The 18,976-nt window shown below is 39.4% G+C and overlaps 3 protein-coding genes and 1 long non-coding RNA gene across 4 annotated transcripts in view; 1 reads left to right on the plus strand and 3 right to left on the minus strand.

Moving 5' to 3' along the window:
- Positions 1 to 4,871: 4,871 nt before the first annotated feature.
- On the minus strand, positions 4,872 to 6,970 carry LOC131015719 (importin subunit alpha-4-like). The gene is made up of 6 exons (XM_057944140.1): positions 6,878 to 6,970; positions 6,411 to 6,426; positions 5,882 to 6,024; positions 5,502 to 5,668; positions 5,322 to 5,403; positions 4,872 to 5,230 (listed from the first exon to the last, which is right to left on the minus strand). The coding sequence occupies exons 1-6, from the start codon at positions 6,968 to 6,970 to the stop codon at positions 5,066 to 5,068; spliced, it is 666 nt and encodes a 221-aa protein (XP_057800123.1). The 3' UTR covers positions 4,872 to 5,065.
- The window catches only part of LOC131016908 (uncharacterized), a 1,184,262-nt gene continuing 1,171,466 nt past the window's right edge, over positions 6,181 to 18,976 (plus strand). The window contains exon 1 of the mRNA XM_057945710.1: positions 6,181 to 6,292. The gene's annotated coding sequence lies outside the window, so the exon portion shown is untranslated. The remainder of the gene's footprint in view (positions 6,293 to 18,976) is intronic.
- LOC131015720 (importin subunit alpha-1a-like) lies at positions 11,126 to 12,287 on the minus strand. The gene is made up of 5 exons (XM_057944141.1): positions 12,059 to 12,287; positions 11,760 to 11,856; positions 11,563 to 11,660; positions 11,340 to 11,468; positions 11,126 to 11,242 (listed from the first exon to the last, which is right to left on the minus strand). Exons 1-5 carry the CDS (start codon positions 12,191 to 12,193, stop codon positions 11,126 to 11,128), a joined length of 576 nt encoding a protein of 191 aa, XP_057800124.1. The 5' UTR covers positions 12,194 to 12,287.
- LOC131017006 (uncharacterized) lies at positions 12,623 to 13,931 on the minus strand. Its single transcript, XR_009099314.1, has 4 exons — positions 13,829 to 13,931; positions 13,599 to 13,728; positions 12,984 to 13,160; positions 12,623 to 12,772 (listed from the first exon to the last, which is right to left on the minus strand). It is a non-coding gene; the product is annotated as an uncharacterized LOC131017006 (long non-coding RNA).

Here is an 18,976-nt window from a genome sequence, read left to right on the forward strand (position 1 = left end):
GTACAAAAAATTGGGCAAGAAACGGGATATAGCCCTTGACGAAAAACGCAGATGCCCACTGTTTTGGCCGTATCTCCTTCGTTACTTGACGGATTGGGACGATTCTCACGCCCTTGGAAAGCTAAATCAGAGGCCCAAAACAATGCTGACCGGTCCAAATCACAATTCTAGTCCGTTGAAAAATTATCGGGCAGGTTGACGGTAATCCATGCACCGAGCGATCTCGCCCTCCCGGCCCGAACCGAGATGCTGTCGGAGCGTGGCTGGAACGTCACTGTATGTTTCCCATGACATATGGGTTCCAAAGGTGAAAGAATCAAGGCATTCCGACTTGTGACGAAGGAAAGGTGCGCATAATACCCGATTCATCGTTCGGAAGCAGCTCTGAACCGCACGATTTTCAAATACGATGCACTCGGGATCGTGCGGATCGGCCCAACCATAGTCGTAGCCCTCTGAGTTAGCTTAAAATCAGCGTTGGTTTGACATGAATCCGACCCATAACGAATGAGTTATGGCCAAAACAGTGGACGTCTACCGGGAAACGGAGCCCAATGGAGGCCACTTGGATTCTGTTGTCTTGGCCCCGTTTCTTGCGAAATAATGTTTCGGCCTTATCTCCCTCGTTACTTATCGGATTGCGGCGATTCACGCGTGTATGGAAACCTTATTCCGATCCCTACATCCCGATGTGGTCGAATTTGACGTTTGACTTCCGCACAAAAAATTGGGCAAGAAACGGGATATAGCCCTTGACGAAAAACGCAGATGCCCACTGTTTTGGCCGTATCTCCTTCGTTACTCGACGGATTGGGACGATTCTCACGCCCTTGGAAAGCTAAATCAGAGGCCCAAAACAATGCTGACCGGTCCAAATCACAATTCCAGTCCGTTGAAAAATTATCGGGCAGGTTGACCGGTAATCCATGCACCGAGCGATCTCGCACTCCCGGCCCGAACCGAGATGCTGTCGGAGCGTCGCTGGAACGTCACTGTATGTTTCCCATGACATATGGGTTCCAAAGGTGAAAGAATCAAGGCATTCCGACTTGTAATGAAGGAAAGGTGCGCATAATACCCGATTCATCGTTCGGAAGCAGCTCTGAACCGCACGATTTTCAAATATGATGCACTCGGGATCGTGCAGATCGGCCCGACCATAGTCGTAGCCCTCTGAGTTAGCTTGAAATCAGCGTTGGTTTGACATGAATCCGACCCATAACGAATGAGTTATGGCCAAAACAATGGACGTCTACCGGGAAACGGAGCCCAATGGAGGCCAATTGGATTCTGTTGTCTTGGCCCCGTTTCTTGCGAAATAATGTTTCGGCCTTATCTCCCTCGTTACTTATCGGATTGCGGCGATTCACGCGTGTATGGAAACCTTATTCCGATCCCTACATCCCGATGTGGTCGAATTTGACGTTTGACTTCCGCACAAAAAATTGGGCAAGAAACGGGATATAGCCCTTGACGAAAAACGCAGATGCCCACTGTTTTGGCCGTATCTCCTTCGTTACTTGACGGATTGGGACGATTCTCACGCCCTTGGAAAGCTAAATCAGAGGCCCAAAACAATGCTGACCGGTCCAAATCACAATTCCAGTCCGTTGAAAAATTATCGGGCAGGTTGACCGGTAATCCATGCACCGAGCGATCTCGCACTCCCGGCCCGAACCGAGATGCTGTCGGAGCGTCGCTGGAACGTCACTGTATGTTTCCCATGACATATGGGTTCCAAAGGTGAAAGAATCAAGGCATTCCGACTTGTAACGAAGGAAAGGTGCACATAATACCCGATTCATCGTTCGGAAGCAGCTCTGAACCGCACGATTTTCAAAGACGATGCACTCGGGATCGTGCGGATCGGCCCGACCATAGTCGTATCCCTCTGAGCTAGCTTGAAATCAGCGTTGGTTTGACATGAATCCGACCCATAACGAATGAGTTATGGCCAAAACAGTGGACGTCTACCGGGAAACGGAGCCTAATGGAGGCCACTTGGATTCTGTTGTCTTGGCCCCGTTTCTTGCGAAATAATGTTTCGGCCTTATCTCCCTCGTTACTTATCGGATTGCGGCGATTCACGCGTCTATGGAAACCTTATTCCGATCCCTACGGCCCGATGCGGTCGAATTTGACGTTTGACTTCCGCTCGCAATTCATACAGTTACACAGCCAATTCATACGTACGTTGGCTGCCCATGAGTCGTATCAACCTTGTCGATGATTTGCGTGGACGTTTAACGGTGGCTGCTTCTTTGGGCAGCACCACCTCTAGCATGCGTGAGGCAGATTTCTTTCATTTTCATTTTCTTTCCTTATTTGATGTTCTTAGATTAGATTTTTGCGATTGTGTCTGGTTTGATATTACATTTCGTAAGATTCATAGGTGTTTTTGGTGGTATCCGGTTTTTATGTCTTGTTTTGCTGTTGAAAGTCGGGATTGTCTAAGGGCGATGGTTAGGCCGGAGCTTTTGAGGCGATTCGTTCCGCTTTCTCGGCATTTATTTTTTTGCGATTTTTTGCGCTTTGTACTGGACGAGCACTCTTTTTCCTCTTTTAGCTTTTTCCGTTGCAGATTTTGCTATAAGAGGTTTTAATGAGGCTCGGCCTTTAGTCTGTTTTTTCTATGCTCTCAAGGGTTTAGGTTTTTTCTATTTTCTTTTAATAATAGCTTTATTTTAATCTAATAGTGCAAGTTATTGTTTAAGACTTTCATGTAGAAGGACTATTCAAGAGATATATTATTATTATTATTATTATTATTATTGAATCAATAAAGTTCTTGCTTTACAAAATATTATTTAATGTACACTCGTTTCATGTGTAATGCGTTCACACATGTTTTGTTATTGATTTGTATTAGATCACTTTACAAAGTACTCCATGATATGTAATTTATTATTTCTTCTCAATTTAATGTTTTTTAAATGTAAATTTATTGTTGAGATAATATTATATTTACTAATCCGAATTGGATAGTTTTAGCAAAGTCATGTATGACGAAGAAAATATTTATGCATAATCAAGCTACAACTAGTTTATTAATATTACTAATATTTTATGTAATTATTTTATAAAAGCTTAAGGATTATTTAACGACTTTTTGTAATCATTTATGGTAATTTAATTTATAAATTACAATTCTTCATTAAAAAAATTACGGCTAACAATTAATATATGTAAAATGATTAGACGACAACTTATTCTAAAGAACTAATAGAAAAATTATCGCAAACTTGCGTGTATATAAAACCCATATAGATTGTTATTACAATATTATTGCAAAAATTTCGTCGTAGATTTACATCCTAAAAGTAAAATAACTCATATACATTGCTTACTTGTGTCAGATAATATATAACATAATTGTGTCATTATTTTGCAACACTATTTTCAATGTGTTATATAATTGTAGCATTTCATTTAGGTGTCGCAGATAAATTGTCGTAAATTAGAGACACAAGATAAACTGACACATATGTGTTACACAATTTTGACACAATATATAGATGACGCACAATTGTCGTATATTTTACAACATTGAATTCGACACAATTCTAAATGGGTCGTATAATAATGACATTTTAATGAGGTGTCACAAATAATCGTCGCAATTCAGAGACAGAAAAATATGTGTCGCATTTGTGTCAAAAAAATACGACACAATATTTAAATAAAGCACAATTGTCGCAAATATACAACATTAAATACGACAATGTCTTCAATTTGTCGTATAATAATGACATCTTAATGAAGTGTCACATAAAATATGTCATAATTTAGAGACATAAAAATATGTGTTGCATATGTGTCAAAAAATTACAACACAGGAATAAGATGACGCATAATTGTCGCAATTACACGACACTAAATGCATAAGTGTGGTAAATTTATGACACCAACGAGTAGTGTCGCACATGTGTATGTCGCAATAGGTCAAGAATGTTGTAACGCGTGTTCTACATATAATTCAGCCGTTTTTAGTTTTTACAAAAAGATGTGTTTTTATTATAGCCCAACCCTATATATATATATATATATATATATATATATATATATATTTATATATATTTGTATGTTTTATGGAGGCCAACACTATACATGTGCGTGTGTGTGTTTGTCTATGTTTCCGACCATTTCATAAAATTCTAATTATGAAAACCATATAGTCAAGGTCATAATCCGAGGCTGCTCGAAGGTTTCAGATTCGCGCAACAAATCATTTAAATCGAACTACTTAATTGTAATCTCTCATATATATTTGATATATTTTTATTTCTTATTATGCGATTTTGACTTATATATAGCCTCTAGTATTGATTGCGGTAAAGAATAATCTTATTTAACAGCTTTGCCTTTATAGCCTCACAAACTAGTTCCTCAACTAATTTTATGAATTAGACTATTTTTATTTGAAAATGATTTGAATTAAAACCATATATTCATTGGTCCATTGGAAAGACATGTAGCGCATTTACTACAAACTAAACCTAATTTGAATATCCTCAAGTTAATAAATTGGAATATAATTTGAAATTGGATATAGCACTCCAATAATATTTTTTAATTTTTAATTAATGTTTAATTACATTTTAATTGTGATTAGTAAACTCTAATGAATATTAATAACGAGTGCTGTGCTATTGGTCAGCCATGGATCTTGCAGGCCCCACATCACCCGAAACCATATGTAGCTCTTGACTGACAATACTTGTTCAAAGAAATATTTTTTGCATATGTAGCTCTTGACTGGCAATACTTGTTCAAAGAAATATTTTTTGCTCATTTTAGAACCAAATTATTGAGAAAGTATGCCAATGCAATTCAAGAATATGCTTCAAAAGTTAAGCTAAGAGAGAGGGAGATGACAAGAAATCAATAACTTCACACTGCAACTCCAAAACAAATGGAACATCTAAACCATCATCAGAAATGTATGTTTTAAACAAAAGAAACTCCAAAACAAATGGAAGATCTAAACCATCATCTGAAATGTATGTTTTAAACAAAAGAAGCCGAATGAACTAACTATATTAACAAAGGGGGAAAAAACACAGTTTCATTTCTCAGAATGCGGCAGCCACACTGCCTTTCGAAAACTAGGGTTGAAATTCTGCATCTCGAACGCAAACTGATCATGACAACGCTTGTCTTTCTTAAAGAAGGGCTGTATATCTTTTCTCATCATGGCTCCTACGCAAAGTCCTCTAAGAAGCAAAACCCGCTACATCCATCCATGCAACACCAAAGTTATATCGGATGAATGGGAAATTAAATGTATCCGAGTTAGAAGAATTAAGTAAATAGAACAATACCCGATCCATATTCCAATAAGCTCCAAGAACAATTGATGTGATTGCCCGAAGTGCAGGAAAAAGCACAATCAGAGGTGCATGGCTTTAAGTTATATTAAAACATATCAGCAGTCAGCACGATGATGCTACATAAACGAAGAATATAGGTAAAGATAAAACAAGAAACACCACTGTACTTACTCAAAAAGATAGGCAAGCTTGAAACATACGTCTTCATCTTTATACATGGTTGTTTCTATTCCATTTTTATAGTGAGATATATAAAACAATGCCCAACAAGCTTCTTTCAAGACCTCTTCATCTTTTAAATCAAGGAGAGACTTAAAAGTCCGAATGGCAAACAGAACCTACAGCCAAGAAAACGAATAAACGATACATTAGTCAGTTGATGAACACATACATTTATGAGTATTAAAGTGACTAGAAAACAAGACATTGTCAATATTGGAAAGATTAGAACTCCCTCCCAACTAAAAATTTCAATCTCCACAAGTAAAAATGCAGCCAAGAATGCATAAATAAAACTTAAGTATGAGTAGTAATTAGGTTGAAATAGCGACCTGCTCCAATGGAACTTTAGGTGCTCCCCCAGAGATATTAGTGAGAGTCTCAAAGATATTAGTCAGAGTCCGGGTAGCAATTCTCAGAAAAGAAAGGCTGTTGTTATGCTTTTCAGACAAAGTGAGAAGTGTTGAAAGTAAATCTACAGAAGTCAAGATTAGCAAGCAGCAAAAGTCAGAAAGAGAAGCAGCGTGCCTTTATTTATCTGTCAAAGATTTACCACGGATCCCTTAATCATAGGGATCCTGGTAAGACTTTAATATCATGTAATACATTATAAAAGATGATAGAATTCTTCAGAAATAAGGAGCAATACAACATCAAGAGAAATACAATAACAATCATTTGCTTCTCTTTATCTTTCTCTATGCATTATGATAATAGCATGTTTTAACATGGTATCAGAGCAGGTTCAGCAGGTTCAACCATAGGAACTCAGAAACGAATCATCATTGTTCATAATCCAAAACCAAAACCATTCCTAGCCAATACACCAAACCATTCCTAACCAATACACCAAACCAAAACCTCTGTTCTTCATTTCCTGAAAAAAAATGCCAGGAGAGATTGAAGCCATAAACCAAACAGATTCAAATGAATCAATTCAACAAATCCACAGAATGGATCGAACTTACCCAAATCCACTCGACTGGTGTGAAGAAGGGATCAATAAGCACAGAAAACTGATCGGAAATCACCGATTATTTCAGTTCCTCTCCGGATTTGATAGGAGATATGACAGACTTCGTCGGGACATTCTCAAGGAAGTTCCCTCAGCCGAGTCGGCATTCTCAAGAGTGAGATGGGAGGCCGCCCGGCTACAGCCGGCAACCAACCCGGACCCTTCATCATCGGGAGCCATCGGGACCGGGATTGCCACCGTCCACTGCCATACGCCTCGGCCGGAAGACGGCTTTCAGCCGACCACCACCGGCAGAGGTCAGCCAAACCGCTCAGGCAGCTCTTCATCGAACTCTCCGAGATATCAAATTCACCGTCAAACAGCAGCGGCAACTCCTCCGCTGCTGCAGCTGCTGCGGCGCGGATCTGATCAACGGCATCGCCACGCCACGGCCAGGCAGCAACATGTCGCTGACCGCCGACGTGTCGGTGAAGAACCCCAACTTCGCGTCATTCCGGTACCCGGAGACGACGTCGGCGCTGTTCTACCGCGGCGCGGCGGTCGGCAAGGCGCGCGGCCCCGCGGGGAGGGCGCGGGCGCGGCGCACGGCGAGGATGAACGTGACGGTGGAGATGATCGCGGATCGGGTGCTGGCGCAGCCGGATCTCGGGTCGGATATCAACTCGGGGCTCCTGACGCTGGGCAGAATGGAGTATCGGGAATTAAGGGGGAGGCGGCTGGAGGAAATTGGGGAGAATTAAAAGCAGGTATAGGGTTTGGTGTTTTCACACCAAACCCTCCATCTTTTCCTTATTATCATAAAAGACCCCATTTTATGCCAACTAACCCCCCAAGTTCCGAGATATTACAAAAGCCACCCCTTGATTCTAATGAATTGCAGAAATTACCCCATGTTATGCAAAAAGACCCACCTACTCTTATTAAATATCAGAATAGCCCCCATTTGCAGCCTAGTCCCTCGAAATTTAGGGATTTATATAGTATACCCCATTTTATGCAAAACCAACCCCAAAAAATGCATAATCATGATATTGACCCTAAAAGGCCTTCAAACTTTTCCGCTGTGTACCAGATGTCAGGTAATAATAGGGATAGAGATAAAGGGTGGATTTTTGATTGTGGAGCCACTGATACAATGACTTTTGATAAAACTGATATTATTAAGTCATCAACATCACATCGTACGCATGTTCAGACTGCAAATGGTGATTTGACTCGTGTTAAAGGAGCCGGAACTATAGAAATTTCCCCTACTTTACGTCTCTCAAATTATCTTTATGTCCCGTCTCTTTCACACAAACTCTTATCTATTAGCCATGTTACAAAAGAATTCAATTGTACCATGATAATGCATCCCCACTTCTGTTTGCTTCAGGATATCAGGACGGGGGAGATTATTGGGCGTGGCACTGAGCGGGATGGATTGTACTATGTGGATGAGATAGCTCAACAAGGCAAGGTGATGCTGGCTCACGGAACTGCTGACCGGGAAGCCTGGCTTTGGCACCGTCGGTTAGGGCATCCATCCATGGGGTATCTTAAGCTTTTATTTCCTAAATTAATAAAAAATGATGAGAATTTATCTTGTGAAACTTGTGTTTTAGCTAAAAGCCACCGAAAATCTTTTAAGCCTAATGACACACAAGTAAACTCCATATTTTCTCTTGTTCATTCTGATGTTTGGGGTCCTTCACCCGTGGTAGGGGGACAAGGTTTTAAATATTTTCTGTTATTTATTGATGATTGCACTAGGATGACATGGGTATATTTTTTAAAACACAAATCTGAAGTTTTTGAAAAATTTACTCATTTCCATACTATGGTTCAAACTCAGTTTCAGAAAAACATCCAAACCCTTAGAACTGATAATGGGGGGGAATTTGTTAATAATTCAATGAAAATATTTTGTCAAACAAAAGGGATTATTCATCAAACTACTTGCCCCCACACTCCTGAACAAAACGGAGTTGCCGAAAGAAAAAACCGAATTTTACTTGAAATGACTCGTTCTATGATGATTGAGTCTCATGTTCCCTCCTCTTTTTGGCCCGAGGCCGTGAAAACCTCGGCTTACCTTATTAACCGTCTCCCTACTAGGACTCTTAAACTTCAAACACCATTACAGAAATTGTCTACTCTGGCCTCCATACCTCTTGCCCTTACACTTCAACCACGGGTCTTTGGGTGCTCTGTTTTCGTTCACATTCCGAAACATGAACGCACCAAACTCTCTCCTTGTGCAGTCAAGTGTGTGTTTGTAGGTTATGGAGTTAATCAAAAAGGATATAGGTGTTACAATTCCAAAACCCGTCAAATCATCACCACCATGAACTGTGATTTCCTTGAAACTGAGTATTTCTACGATAACCACCTTACCAGTCAGGGGGAGAGTGAGAGTGAGATCGACTTGTTAAGTTGGTTACCAATGCCAGTCTCGGAAGCAGATCCAACAGAAAAAGTTAGCCTTGCCACCGAGCATGTTTCATCCACTCCAGAACAATCTAGTCCGCTGCATGAGCCTATATCTTCTCCGCCACTGATATCTGAGGTAAGATCTTCTGAACCTACTATTGTGGCTTCTGATTCTGCTGATAATATTTCTCAAGTCATTGAAGAAGAACAGGAGGATAATACAGTAGATGGAGATACTGGGAGATATGTGCTACCACCCAGGAGTAATCGGGGTGTACCTCCTAAACGGTATACCCCAGAGAAAATTGTGAGGAATTCGCGATACTCAATTGGGAATATCGCCAAGGGAAACTTGTCCAAAAATGCCACAGCCTATGAAGCGGCCTTATATGATGAGGAGATTCCACAAACAGCAGAGCAAGCCCTGAAGATCGAGCATTGGAGAAATGCTATGAAGAAAGAGATAGGAGCCCTAAACCGAAACCATACATGGGAGAAGTGTAGACTACCAAAGGGGAAGAAAACTGTAGGATGCAGATGGGTCTTCACAATCAAAAGGAGACCGGATGGATCTATTGAGCGTTACAAAGCTCGATTGGTCGCAAAAGGATACACACAGATGTATGGAATCGACTATGAGGAGACCTTCTCACCTGTTGCAAAGATGAACACTGTCAGAGTGCTCCTCTCAATTGCTGCTAATAAGGACTGGGATCTTCATCAGTTCGATGTTACAAATGCTTTCCTACATGGAGAGCTTGAAGAAGAGAGAGAAGTCTACATGGAGGTGCCTCAAGGCTTTTCAGGAGATTTTGGAGAGGGTGAAGTTTGCAAGTTGAAGAAAACCTTATATGGGCTCAAGCAGTCTCCCAGAGCTTGGTTTGGAAGATTCACCGCAGCCATGAAGAAGTTTGGGTACCAGCAAAGCAACTCAGATCACACCTTATTCTTAAAGAAACGAGGTGATCTAATCTCTTGTTTGGTCATTTATGTTGATGACATGATTATAACAGGGGATGACACAGAGGAGATTCAAAAGTTGAAAGAAAGCTTGTTCAAAGAGTTCGAAATGAAGGACTTAGGAAAACTAAAATACTTCCTCGGAATTGAAGTTCTCAGATCAAAGAAGGGGATCTTCATCAACCAGAAGAAGTATACTCTAGATCTCCTAGCTGAAACTGGGATGCTAGATTGCAAGCCAGCAGAAACTCCTATTATCGTAAATCATGGGCTACAAATTGTGGAAGGAGCTCAGTTAGCCGATCGAGGACAATATCAGCGTCTGGTAGGGAAACTTATCTATCTTTCCCATACTCGACCTGACATTGCTTATGCTGTTGGTGTTGTTAGTCAATTCATGCACCAACCACAGGCTGACCACATGGAAGCTGCGCTCAGAATTGTGAGATATTTGAAGAAGACTTTTGACTATGGAGTGCTGTTCAAAAAGGCTGGACACCTTGAGATACAAGCTTATACCGATGCTGACTGGGCAGGAAATCCAAATGACAGAAAGTCAACAGCTGGATACTTTGCATCTGTGGGAGGAAATCTTGTCTCATGGAGAAGCAAGAAACAAAAGGTGGTTGCACTCTCAAGTGCAGAATCAGAATTCAGAGGAATCAAGAGTGGGTTAACCGAAGTCCTTTGGCTAAGAAGATTGTTGATGGAATTAGGCCTTCACCCAACAAAGACGTGCCAAATGTACTGCGACAACAAGGCTGCCATCAGCATATCTGAGAACCCAGTTCAACATGATAGAACTAAACATGTCGAAGTGGATAGGCACTTTATCAAGGAGAAGATTGAGGAAAAGATTGTGGAGCTCCCGTTTGTGAGGTCCGAAGATCAGCTCGCTGATATCTTAACCAAGGCTGTGGACTTCAAAAGTTTTTCAGAAGTTCTTTCCAAGTTGAGTATCGGAAATCCCGTCACTCAACTTGAGGGGGAGTGTTGAAAGTAAATCTACAGAAGTCAAGATTAGCAAGCAGCAAAAGTCAGAAAGAGAAGCAGCGTGCCTTTATTTATCTGTCAAAGATTTACCACGGATCCCTTAATCATAGGGATCCTGGTAAGACTTTAATATCATGTAATACATTATAAAAGATGATAGAATTCTTCAGAAATAAGGAGCAATACAACATCAAGAGAAATACAATAACAATCATTTGCTTCTCTTTATCTTTCTCTATGCATTATGATAATAGCATGTTTTAACAAGAAGAGGACGCAAGGCTCCACAATTAAGGACAACATCACAACAGCTAAATGATTCACCAGCAATATTTCCTAAAGACCACGCGACCTGCATATAAGCCATCGAATGAAGAAGAAACAGACAGTTTTCCCAGAAACTCAAGGGAAAGAACATTAGGCCTTAAAACTTTGAATGTCATACATACCTGCTCACAGGTTTGAAGATCATGAGAAGATGATTCCAGCAGTTTCACAAAAACAGGGACCGCCCCAGAGTTGATCACCACTTGAGTGTTGGCAGCAGCAATATTCTTTAGAACGAGTATTGCTTTAAACTGAAGATGAATAAGAGAATTAACTACACTAGCATCTCAACTCATGAAAAAAAAGATTGAAAAAAAAGATACTGGAATGAGAAGAATTTCAGACCTGAAGTTGTGGATAATCATCCCTCTTGAGGAATTCAACAAATCTAGGAACAGCTCCTAGTTGTACAACTTGATCAATCATAGGGTTAGGGTTGTCTTCTGTGAAGAAAGAAGAGAGAAATTGCAGAAAATAAAAAATACTCCAAGTGATAAAATAAATAAAAAAGAAGACATCACATCCTTAGTTGTTGGCCTTACCAACAGAAACTAAATTTAGCAATTGCGTAGTAGAATCAAGCTGCAACTTGCTATCATCAGAAAGGATACCAGACATCACTAATTGTAAATCTAAATCCTGCGTAAAATATTGACTTACACAAATTTTGAAATTTATACACAATACTTATAAAAAGAAGTAGCAAAATAGTATAACTTAATTAAAATAAATTCCACAGATTTTGAATTCGAACAATTAATTACATGATGGAAGTATATATATACGGCGGATAATACAGTACTTATAAAAAGAAATTGGGGGATTTGAGAAGAAAGAAAACCCTATCAGCAGCAGAAGGCAATCGTGAGGGGGGTTCACGGTCACGGGGCTTCTTCTCGCGAGTGTAGAAACGATCAACCTCCGACGTCGACGTCGCCTTCGCCTTCAGCCTTTTGCTCCGTCGTAGTGGTGCCATTGCTCAGACAAGAGAGAAGTAGGAGGGGGGAGTTTTTGTTGGGAGAAATACGAAAAATGGTTTTCTACTTTTATACTCTACATTCTAAAGAGGCGCTTGATTTTTGAAATCCGCTTCAGGCCCGCCCGGCCCAAAGATTTAAAAAATATTCCTATATAAGAAACATCATGAACCGTGGTAATTTAAGTGTTCATGTTTAGGGCGTGTTTGATATTGGTTAATACATTGTATTAGCTAATTTGGTGCACATCAGTCTAGTGTTTGGTATTATTTAGTAATAATACGAATGACCCGATTAAATCTCACGACCCAGTATTATTAATCCAGATTTCTTAGGATTAATAATACCACCTCCCCCTAGGGTTAACTTAACCTATGTACATATACAACATACACTCGGAGTTACTAGTCTATGGAGTTATACCTTCCCATGGTGTTGAACAGAAGTTGCGATGCCACCAGCATTGACTTCTGCAAGGGACTTATCAACATAAAATGCCGCCTTCTGATGAGGGTTTTCACCATACCGAAGCGAACTCTTGAGGGACAAAGGTACAGTCAGACTGGGAGGAAATTTATCTATAAAGAAATTTATGGTCACAATTAGCACAAACTCGGACATTATCAAACCTTTTATATGCTTCCTTTTGGAGGAAGACAAAATTATTATATGAAAAACGAAAAATTTAGTATATTTCAATAGAAGTTTATTTGGTGTTATGAGATTTGAATATTGTTCTTTAGGCACTGGTTAATCCGATTTTAGTATCTATTGAAGAGTAGTTAGTACCTCCCTCAGTCTGCTTCCACAACCATTCTGAAACAGCAGAATCATAAGAAGCGACATGCTGAAAAGCCTTCCAGGCTAGCCTTCTTCGAAATTGCTCGTCGTTCCTTCCTCTTTGAGATACTCTAGGAGTTCGGGGTAATCACTGGAGTCAACTACAACCAAAACATCCTGATGATTCTGTCAACAAAAAAAAAGGAATTAGAAACAGGCATAAGAAACAAGACCATGAGTTTTGTAAGACTGATGTGCTAATAACAAACATTGGTTTCTATTTTTCCTGTCAATTTGTCAGAGCAGTTTTATACATCTTAAAATATTACACCTATATGATCCATAATGATACTCATTATCATTTATACTTACTTTTGGTATTTGATGGTTTATATATCTATACACACTATCAATTAAATCAATCAATTGCTATTTCAAAAATTGAAAATTTGAATATTTTCTAATTAGTATTTTTTTTTAAAAAATTATGTTGTGGATAATTTCATTTTATATTGAGATTCATGTTTGTATGACATGTCGAAGCATATTGCACTAGATCTTGAAATGGATATCTAGCTAAAGTTATGCTGTTAGTGTTAACAAGAATAGTTAAGAATGGATAACCTTGGCGGCTGCTCTTATCATGGCAGGTCCACCAATATGTTCTCAATTCCATCTTCAAAAGAAATCCCAGTAGAAGCGGAAACCTTGTTATAGAAGGGATATAAGTTCACAACTACCACATCAAATGTACCTATAGAGAAACGAGAAACAACTTATGAATATATGGTGAAATGTTGAAATTGCATAGCTTTTCAATAAAGACTAGACCAAATAGAAAACTTCCAACTAACCAATTCCAAGGTTATTCAAGGCTTCCATGTGAGACTCTTGATCTCTTCTTGCAAGAATACCTCCATGAACATTAGGATGTAAAGTTTTTACACGAGGATGAAGAAAAGTATAAGAGACAACAATGTTAGAACACATCAACATGACTGTCGAGTTTCTCGGAATAGACAGCAGAAATGAGTTAACTAGTCAATTAAGCTCATCAAAGACATGCTGGAAAACCAACATTATTATCTCTCTGAATAACCAATTGATATCGGCATGTTATATATCACACATGAATTGAAGTACCCAAACAAAGAGTACCCCGTTAGCTATAAACACTGCATCAAGCTTCAATACAGTTCCAAAAACAGTCAATATATTAAGCAGCTCACAACAGATACGGAAAAACATGTATTGCATTCATCACTTACTGATTTTTCGTCACCAGAAAATTGAAGGACCTTACAACTAAATGGAATCAATGTCTAATGAAGTAGGACAAAAAGGCATACCATTTCAGGAAATCGAGTTAGTTCCCACCTTGGTAACAGCCACACCAGCACCTTCTAAAGCCGAGGCTGTTCCTCCCGTAGAAACAATTGTGAATCTTCATAAAATAATAAAATAAATAATTTACTCATTTATTTTCAAAAGTAGGTCATTTGTGTAAGGCAAATCGTTTGCATACAGTAAGGAGCCATTAATCTACAAATAGATGTCTTAATATTATGACATCAACTTTAGACTCCCAGTTGTCCAACACTCGAAAAATGAAACTTATAAATTGGACAAAACCTCACCCCAATTATTTGCGCCGCACACAGAAACCCCCTCCCCCCCTCCCCCCTGCTGCTGCTGCTTCCGGTCTACACCCGCCGCCGCCGACCGCCGACCGCCGCCCAGGTAACTCTCTCTCTCTCTCTTTAATTTGCTCTCTTAACTCTCTCTCTCTCTCTTTAATTAATTTTAATTGTATATATATATATATATATATATATATATATATATATATATATATATATATATAATTATTTAATTTTCACTTATATTCTTCATTGTAGTTCGACGACCTCGTTTCGCCGCCTTCTTCACGACACCCAGCCGGAAACCACCACCGTACGCTTCTCGTATTTATTTATTTAATTATTTATGAATTTATTTATGTATTTATGTTAATTAAATAGATTTATTTGTTAGATCTAGTTAATTAATTTATAATTGGCTTTGTTTATAAATAAATTATATGAAGCATGATTAATTTTAAATTATATTAAGCATGATTAATTTTAATCAATTAGTTTAAGTTGTTAGTTTAGTTTAAGTTGTTAGTTTAAGTTGTTTGTTAGAATAATTTATATATGTTGGATAATCTTGTTAAATTAAATGTTATGTGCTATGTGTTTATGAAATGTTATGTTATTATATATATTGTGGGATAGATTTAATCAATTTCTTAAGGATCTTCTCCCTTTGGGATAGAAATTGATTATTTCTTAAGGATCTTCTCCCAACAAATGATTGTTTTTAATTTAATTACCCTGATTTTTATTGCTTTTATTTGTATTGTATTATTGCTTCGACATTGGGGGCCGGGTAGACCTAGTATAAGCTTAGTAAATTAGGACCACTATGGTCACTATAGCTGCTGGTAGAGTCGAGCACTTGGTAGTTAAGATAGTGGGATTATGCTGTCGAAATTTTGTTAGATTTCAAGTAATTTATTATATTTTATTTATTTTTTTCAATTAGAATTTGCAAGAATGAGTGATAATCGTATGTGGATGTACGCGAGATACAATGATCGTACTGCATTTGAAACGGGGCTTGAGAGTTTCCTTGAGTGGGCGAGAAATCAAACGGCGTACACAGATGGAGAAGGTAACATTAGGTGCCCGTGTAAGAAGTGCAAGAATCAAGCGTATTTAGATGTACCTACGGTCAGAAAACATGTTAGTAGACGTGGATTTGTCCTGAATTACACAAATTGGGTTTATCACGGGGAAGCACCGCTGTATATGCCGACAGAACATGTTATAATGAATGAGGATGATGGATCATACAATAACTACGAAAGGATGGTGCATGACCATGCTGGACCTAGTAATTATCAAGATCCTCCAAATCTGGAGCAGCCGCCCAATAATGACGCTCAGCAGATTTATAACATGTTGGATGCAGCAGATACTCCATTGTACGCAGGATGTGACACGTACACACAATTAAGTTGGATGACTCAATTCATGAGCATAAAGGCTGAAAGCCACATGTCAGAGAGGACTTACAATCAGATGTCTTCGATGATGAAGGCTGCTTTACCGCAAGGTAACAACTGTCCAGAAGACTTCTATAGTACGAAAAGAAATCTGCGTGGTTTGGGTTTGCCAATGGAGAAGATTGATTGTTGTGTTAATAACTGCATGTTGTATTGGGGGGAAACTAGTGAGCTACATAATTGTATGTTCTGTGACCAATCACGATATAAGGAGAATTTGCGTGCATCTGGAAGTCGCCGAAAGAAACAGGTGCCCGCCAAACAGATGCACTATTTTCCCTTGACGCCCCGATTGCAGAGATTGTTTGCATTTCCCGCAACTGCTAAAAATATGTGTTGGCATGCGACCTCAACAGACGATGGGATCATGCGCCACCCGGCTGACTCCCCGGCATGGAAACACTTGATTTCAGTCTTTCCTGGATTCGCCGAGGAGATCAGAAATGTGAGGTTGGGCCTCTCTACAGATGGTTTTGCCCCATTTGCACAATCAGGGCGTCAATATTCTTCTTGGCCAGTTATTGTCATGCCGTATAACTTGCCTCCGTGGTTGTGCATGAAAGAACAATTCATGTTCCTCACAGTCCTCATGCCTGGGCCATCAAACCCAAAGATGAAGTTGGACGTTTTCTTACAGCCACTGATACAAGAGTTGAATACTCTGTGGGAGGTTGGTGTGAACACTTACGACATATCGTTGAAGCAAAATTTCCAGATGCGAGCAGCTCTAATATGGACTATCAGTGATTTTCTAGCGCACGCTATATTGTCTGGGTGGGGTACAGCTGGGAAATTGGCATGTCCACACTGCATGGAGAATACAGAAGCATTCACACTACCGAATAGTGGTAAACAATCGTGGTTTGATAATCATCGGGAGTTCTTACCTCTTAACCATGTGTTTAGGAGAAACAAAACTTCATTCTTGAAGAATAAGACCTGCAATGTTGGTCCACCAGAACAAAGATCAGGAATAGAAATCTTGAATCAAATTGAGGGGTTGGGCTTCGTGGAGGTTACCGAAGACTTCAATGGCAGGAACGCTCAACTCGCAAAATATCAACATGTTGGGTGGAAAAAGAAAAGCATATTTTGGGATCTACCCTATTGGAGACATCTTTTGATTCGACATAATCTGGATGTCATGCACATTGAGAAAAATATGTTTGATAACATGTTTAATACTATCCTGAATGTGAAGGGGAAGACAAAAGATACAGAAAAATCCAGAGAAGAATTGAACATCTTCTGCAAGCGGAAAGAGTTGAAGAAAATGGATGGAACCCGACAGTATCCGAAAGCATGTTATACGCTTGACAAGGAAGAGAAGAAGAGCTTACTTCAATGGATCAAGAGTCTTAAGTTTCCCGATGGGTACGTGTCAAATATTAGTAGATGCGTTGACATGAACGCCCTGAAGATGCACAACATGAAAAGTCACGATTGTCACGTGTTCATGCAAATACTGCTGCTTGTTGCCTTTAAAGAACTTCTTCCTAAGAATGTTTGGGAGGTGATGAGGAGTAATATATGCAGAGCAAAGGGATGATCTTGTCAGAGGAATCGTTGAGGTCAGAGGAATGGTTCTCACCAGAGGAATCACTTAAATCAGAGAAATGGCTCTCGCCAGAGAAATGGCTCTTGCCAGAGGAATGGTTCTCGCCAGAGAAATGGTTTTCGCCAGAGGAATCACCAAAAGATAAAAGGATGATTTGTCCACGCGCCAAAGCAGAGGAATCGCCAATTTTGCCAGCGAATTTACTATTTTGCCCTCGACCATGCGGGGAGCGTGTCCTGGAAGGCGAAGTTACCATTTTACCCCTAGCATGTAATCTATAAATACCCATGCATACGCACTCTGTAATTTACGCTATTCTGACTCTCAATACTGCAATTTTATTCTCGTGCTCCCAATCCAACTACTTTCTTCACTTTTCCGATCAAACACTAGGTATAATTCACGATCTAGCAATAATTCACCGATTAATCCTACACTTGTTCATTTATATTTCACCAGGAGGCAATTACAGAGTTAAGTTTCTTCTTCAGAGAATTAACATCCCGCAACGTGGCCCTATATGATATGGGAATACTTAGTGAGAAGATAGTTGTTACTCTTTGCAAACTTGAGCGTATCTTCCCTCCTAGTTTATTTGATTCAATGGAGCATCTACCAGTTCATTTGGCATATGAGGCACGATTGGCTGGTCTAGTGCAATATCGGTGGATGTATCCTTTTGAACGATATTTGAGGACATTGAAAAATCATATAAAAAAAAAAGCCAAGGTTGAGGGGTCCATCGCCAATGCATACCTACTTGCAGAAATGTCAACTTTCTCTTCTTTTTACTTTGAAGAACAAATATCTACAAAGTGGACAACTTTGCCTCGCAATATTGAGATGTCTGTTGCAGAAAATGATGATCCTCTTAGTCTCGCCATATTCAAACCTATTGGGCGTTCACTTGGCCGGGGGACGAAGAGATACATGGATGAGCGCGAATACATTGTTGCACGCATGTATATTTTGAGCAATTATGCAGAGGTTGCAGAGACATATAGCAAGTGAGTATTCTCGTTCAATTTATGTATTAAGAAGTATTCATCATACATAGGTAGTAATATATATAACTTTTGCTTTGTATCGAAGGATCTTCGAGGAGCAAAAGCGATATGGAAATCCTTACATGACCGATGCAGAGTTTGAGGTCGCGTTTGACAACGAGTTTATTGTGTGGTTTAGCCATTACGTAAGAGACGATATATTTATATTAAATATACATTTACTTACTCTAAAATTGCCTTGCAACCTTAAATTAATGTGTGTAACAGGTTTGTCGTCCTTGTAACGACGTGTTGAACCCGTATACTAGGTCGCTTGCAGCTGGACCAT

This window comes from Salvia miltiorrhiza, chromosome 3 (genome assembly GCF_028751815.1).
Source record: "Salvia miltiorrhiza cultivar Shanhuang (shh) chromosome 3, IMPLAD_Smil_shh, whole genome shotgun sequence".
Taxonomy (NCBI): Eukaryota; Viridiplantae; Streptophyta; class Magnoliopsida; order Lamiales; family Lamiaceae; genus Salvia; species Salvia miltiorrhiza.

Excerpts from the sequence above, each read along its gene's own strand:
- LOC131015719 (XM_057944140.1), bottom strand. The coding sequence starts at position 6,970 with ATGTTGCTGCCTGGCCGTGGCGTGGCGATGCCGTTGATCAGATCCGCG. Across the intron at positions 5,404-5,501 it reads AAGCTTGCCTATCTTTTTGA|CCATGCACCTCTGATTGTGC; the intron begins GTAAGTACAGTG and ends TATAACTTAAAG. Across the intron at positions 5,231-5,321 it reads CTTATTGGAATATGGATCGG|CGGGTTTTGCTTCTTAGAGG; the intron begins GTATTGTTCTAT and ends GGATGGATGTAG.
- LOC131015720 (XM_057944141.1), bottom strand. The coding sequence starts at position 12,193 with ATGGCACCACTACGACGGAGCAAAAGGCTGAAGGCGAAGGCGACGTCG. Across the intron at positions 11,469-11,562 it reads ATGATTATCCACAACTTCAG|TTTAAAGCAATACTCGTTCT; the intron begins GTCTGAAATTCT and ends ATTCATCTTCAG. Across the intron at positions 11,243-11,339 it reads ATCTTCAAACCTGTGAGCAG|GTCGCGTGGTCTTTAGGAAA; the intron begins GTATGTATGACA and ends GCTTATATGCAG.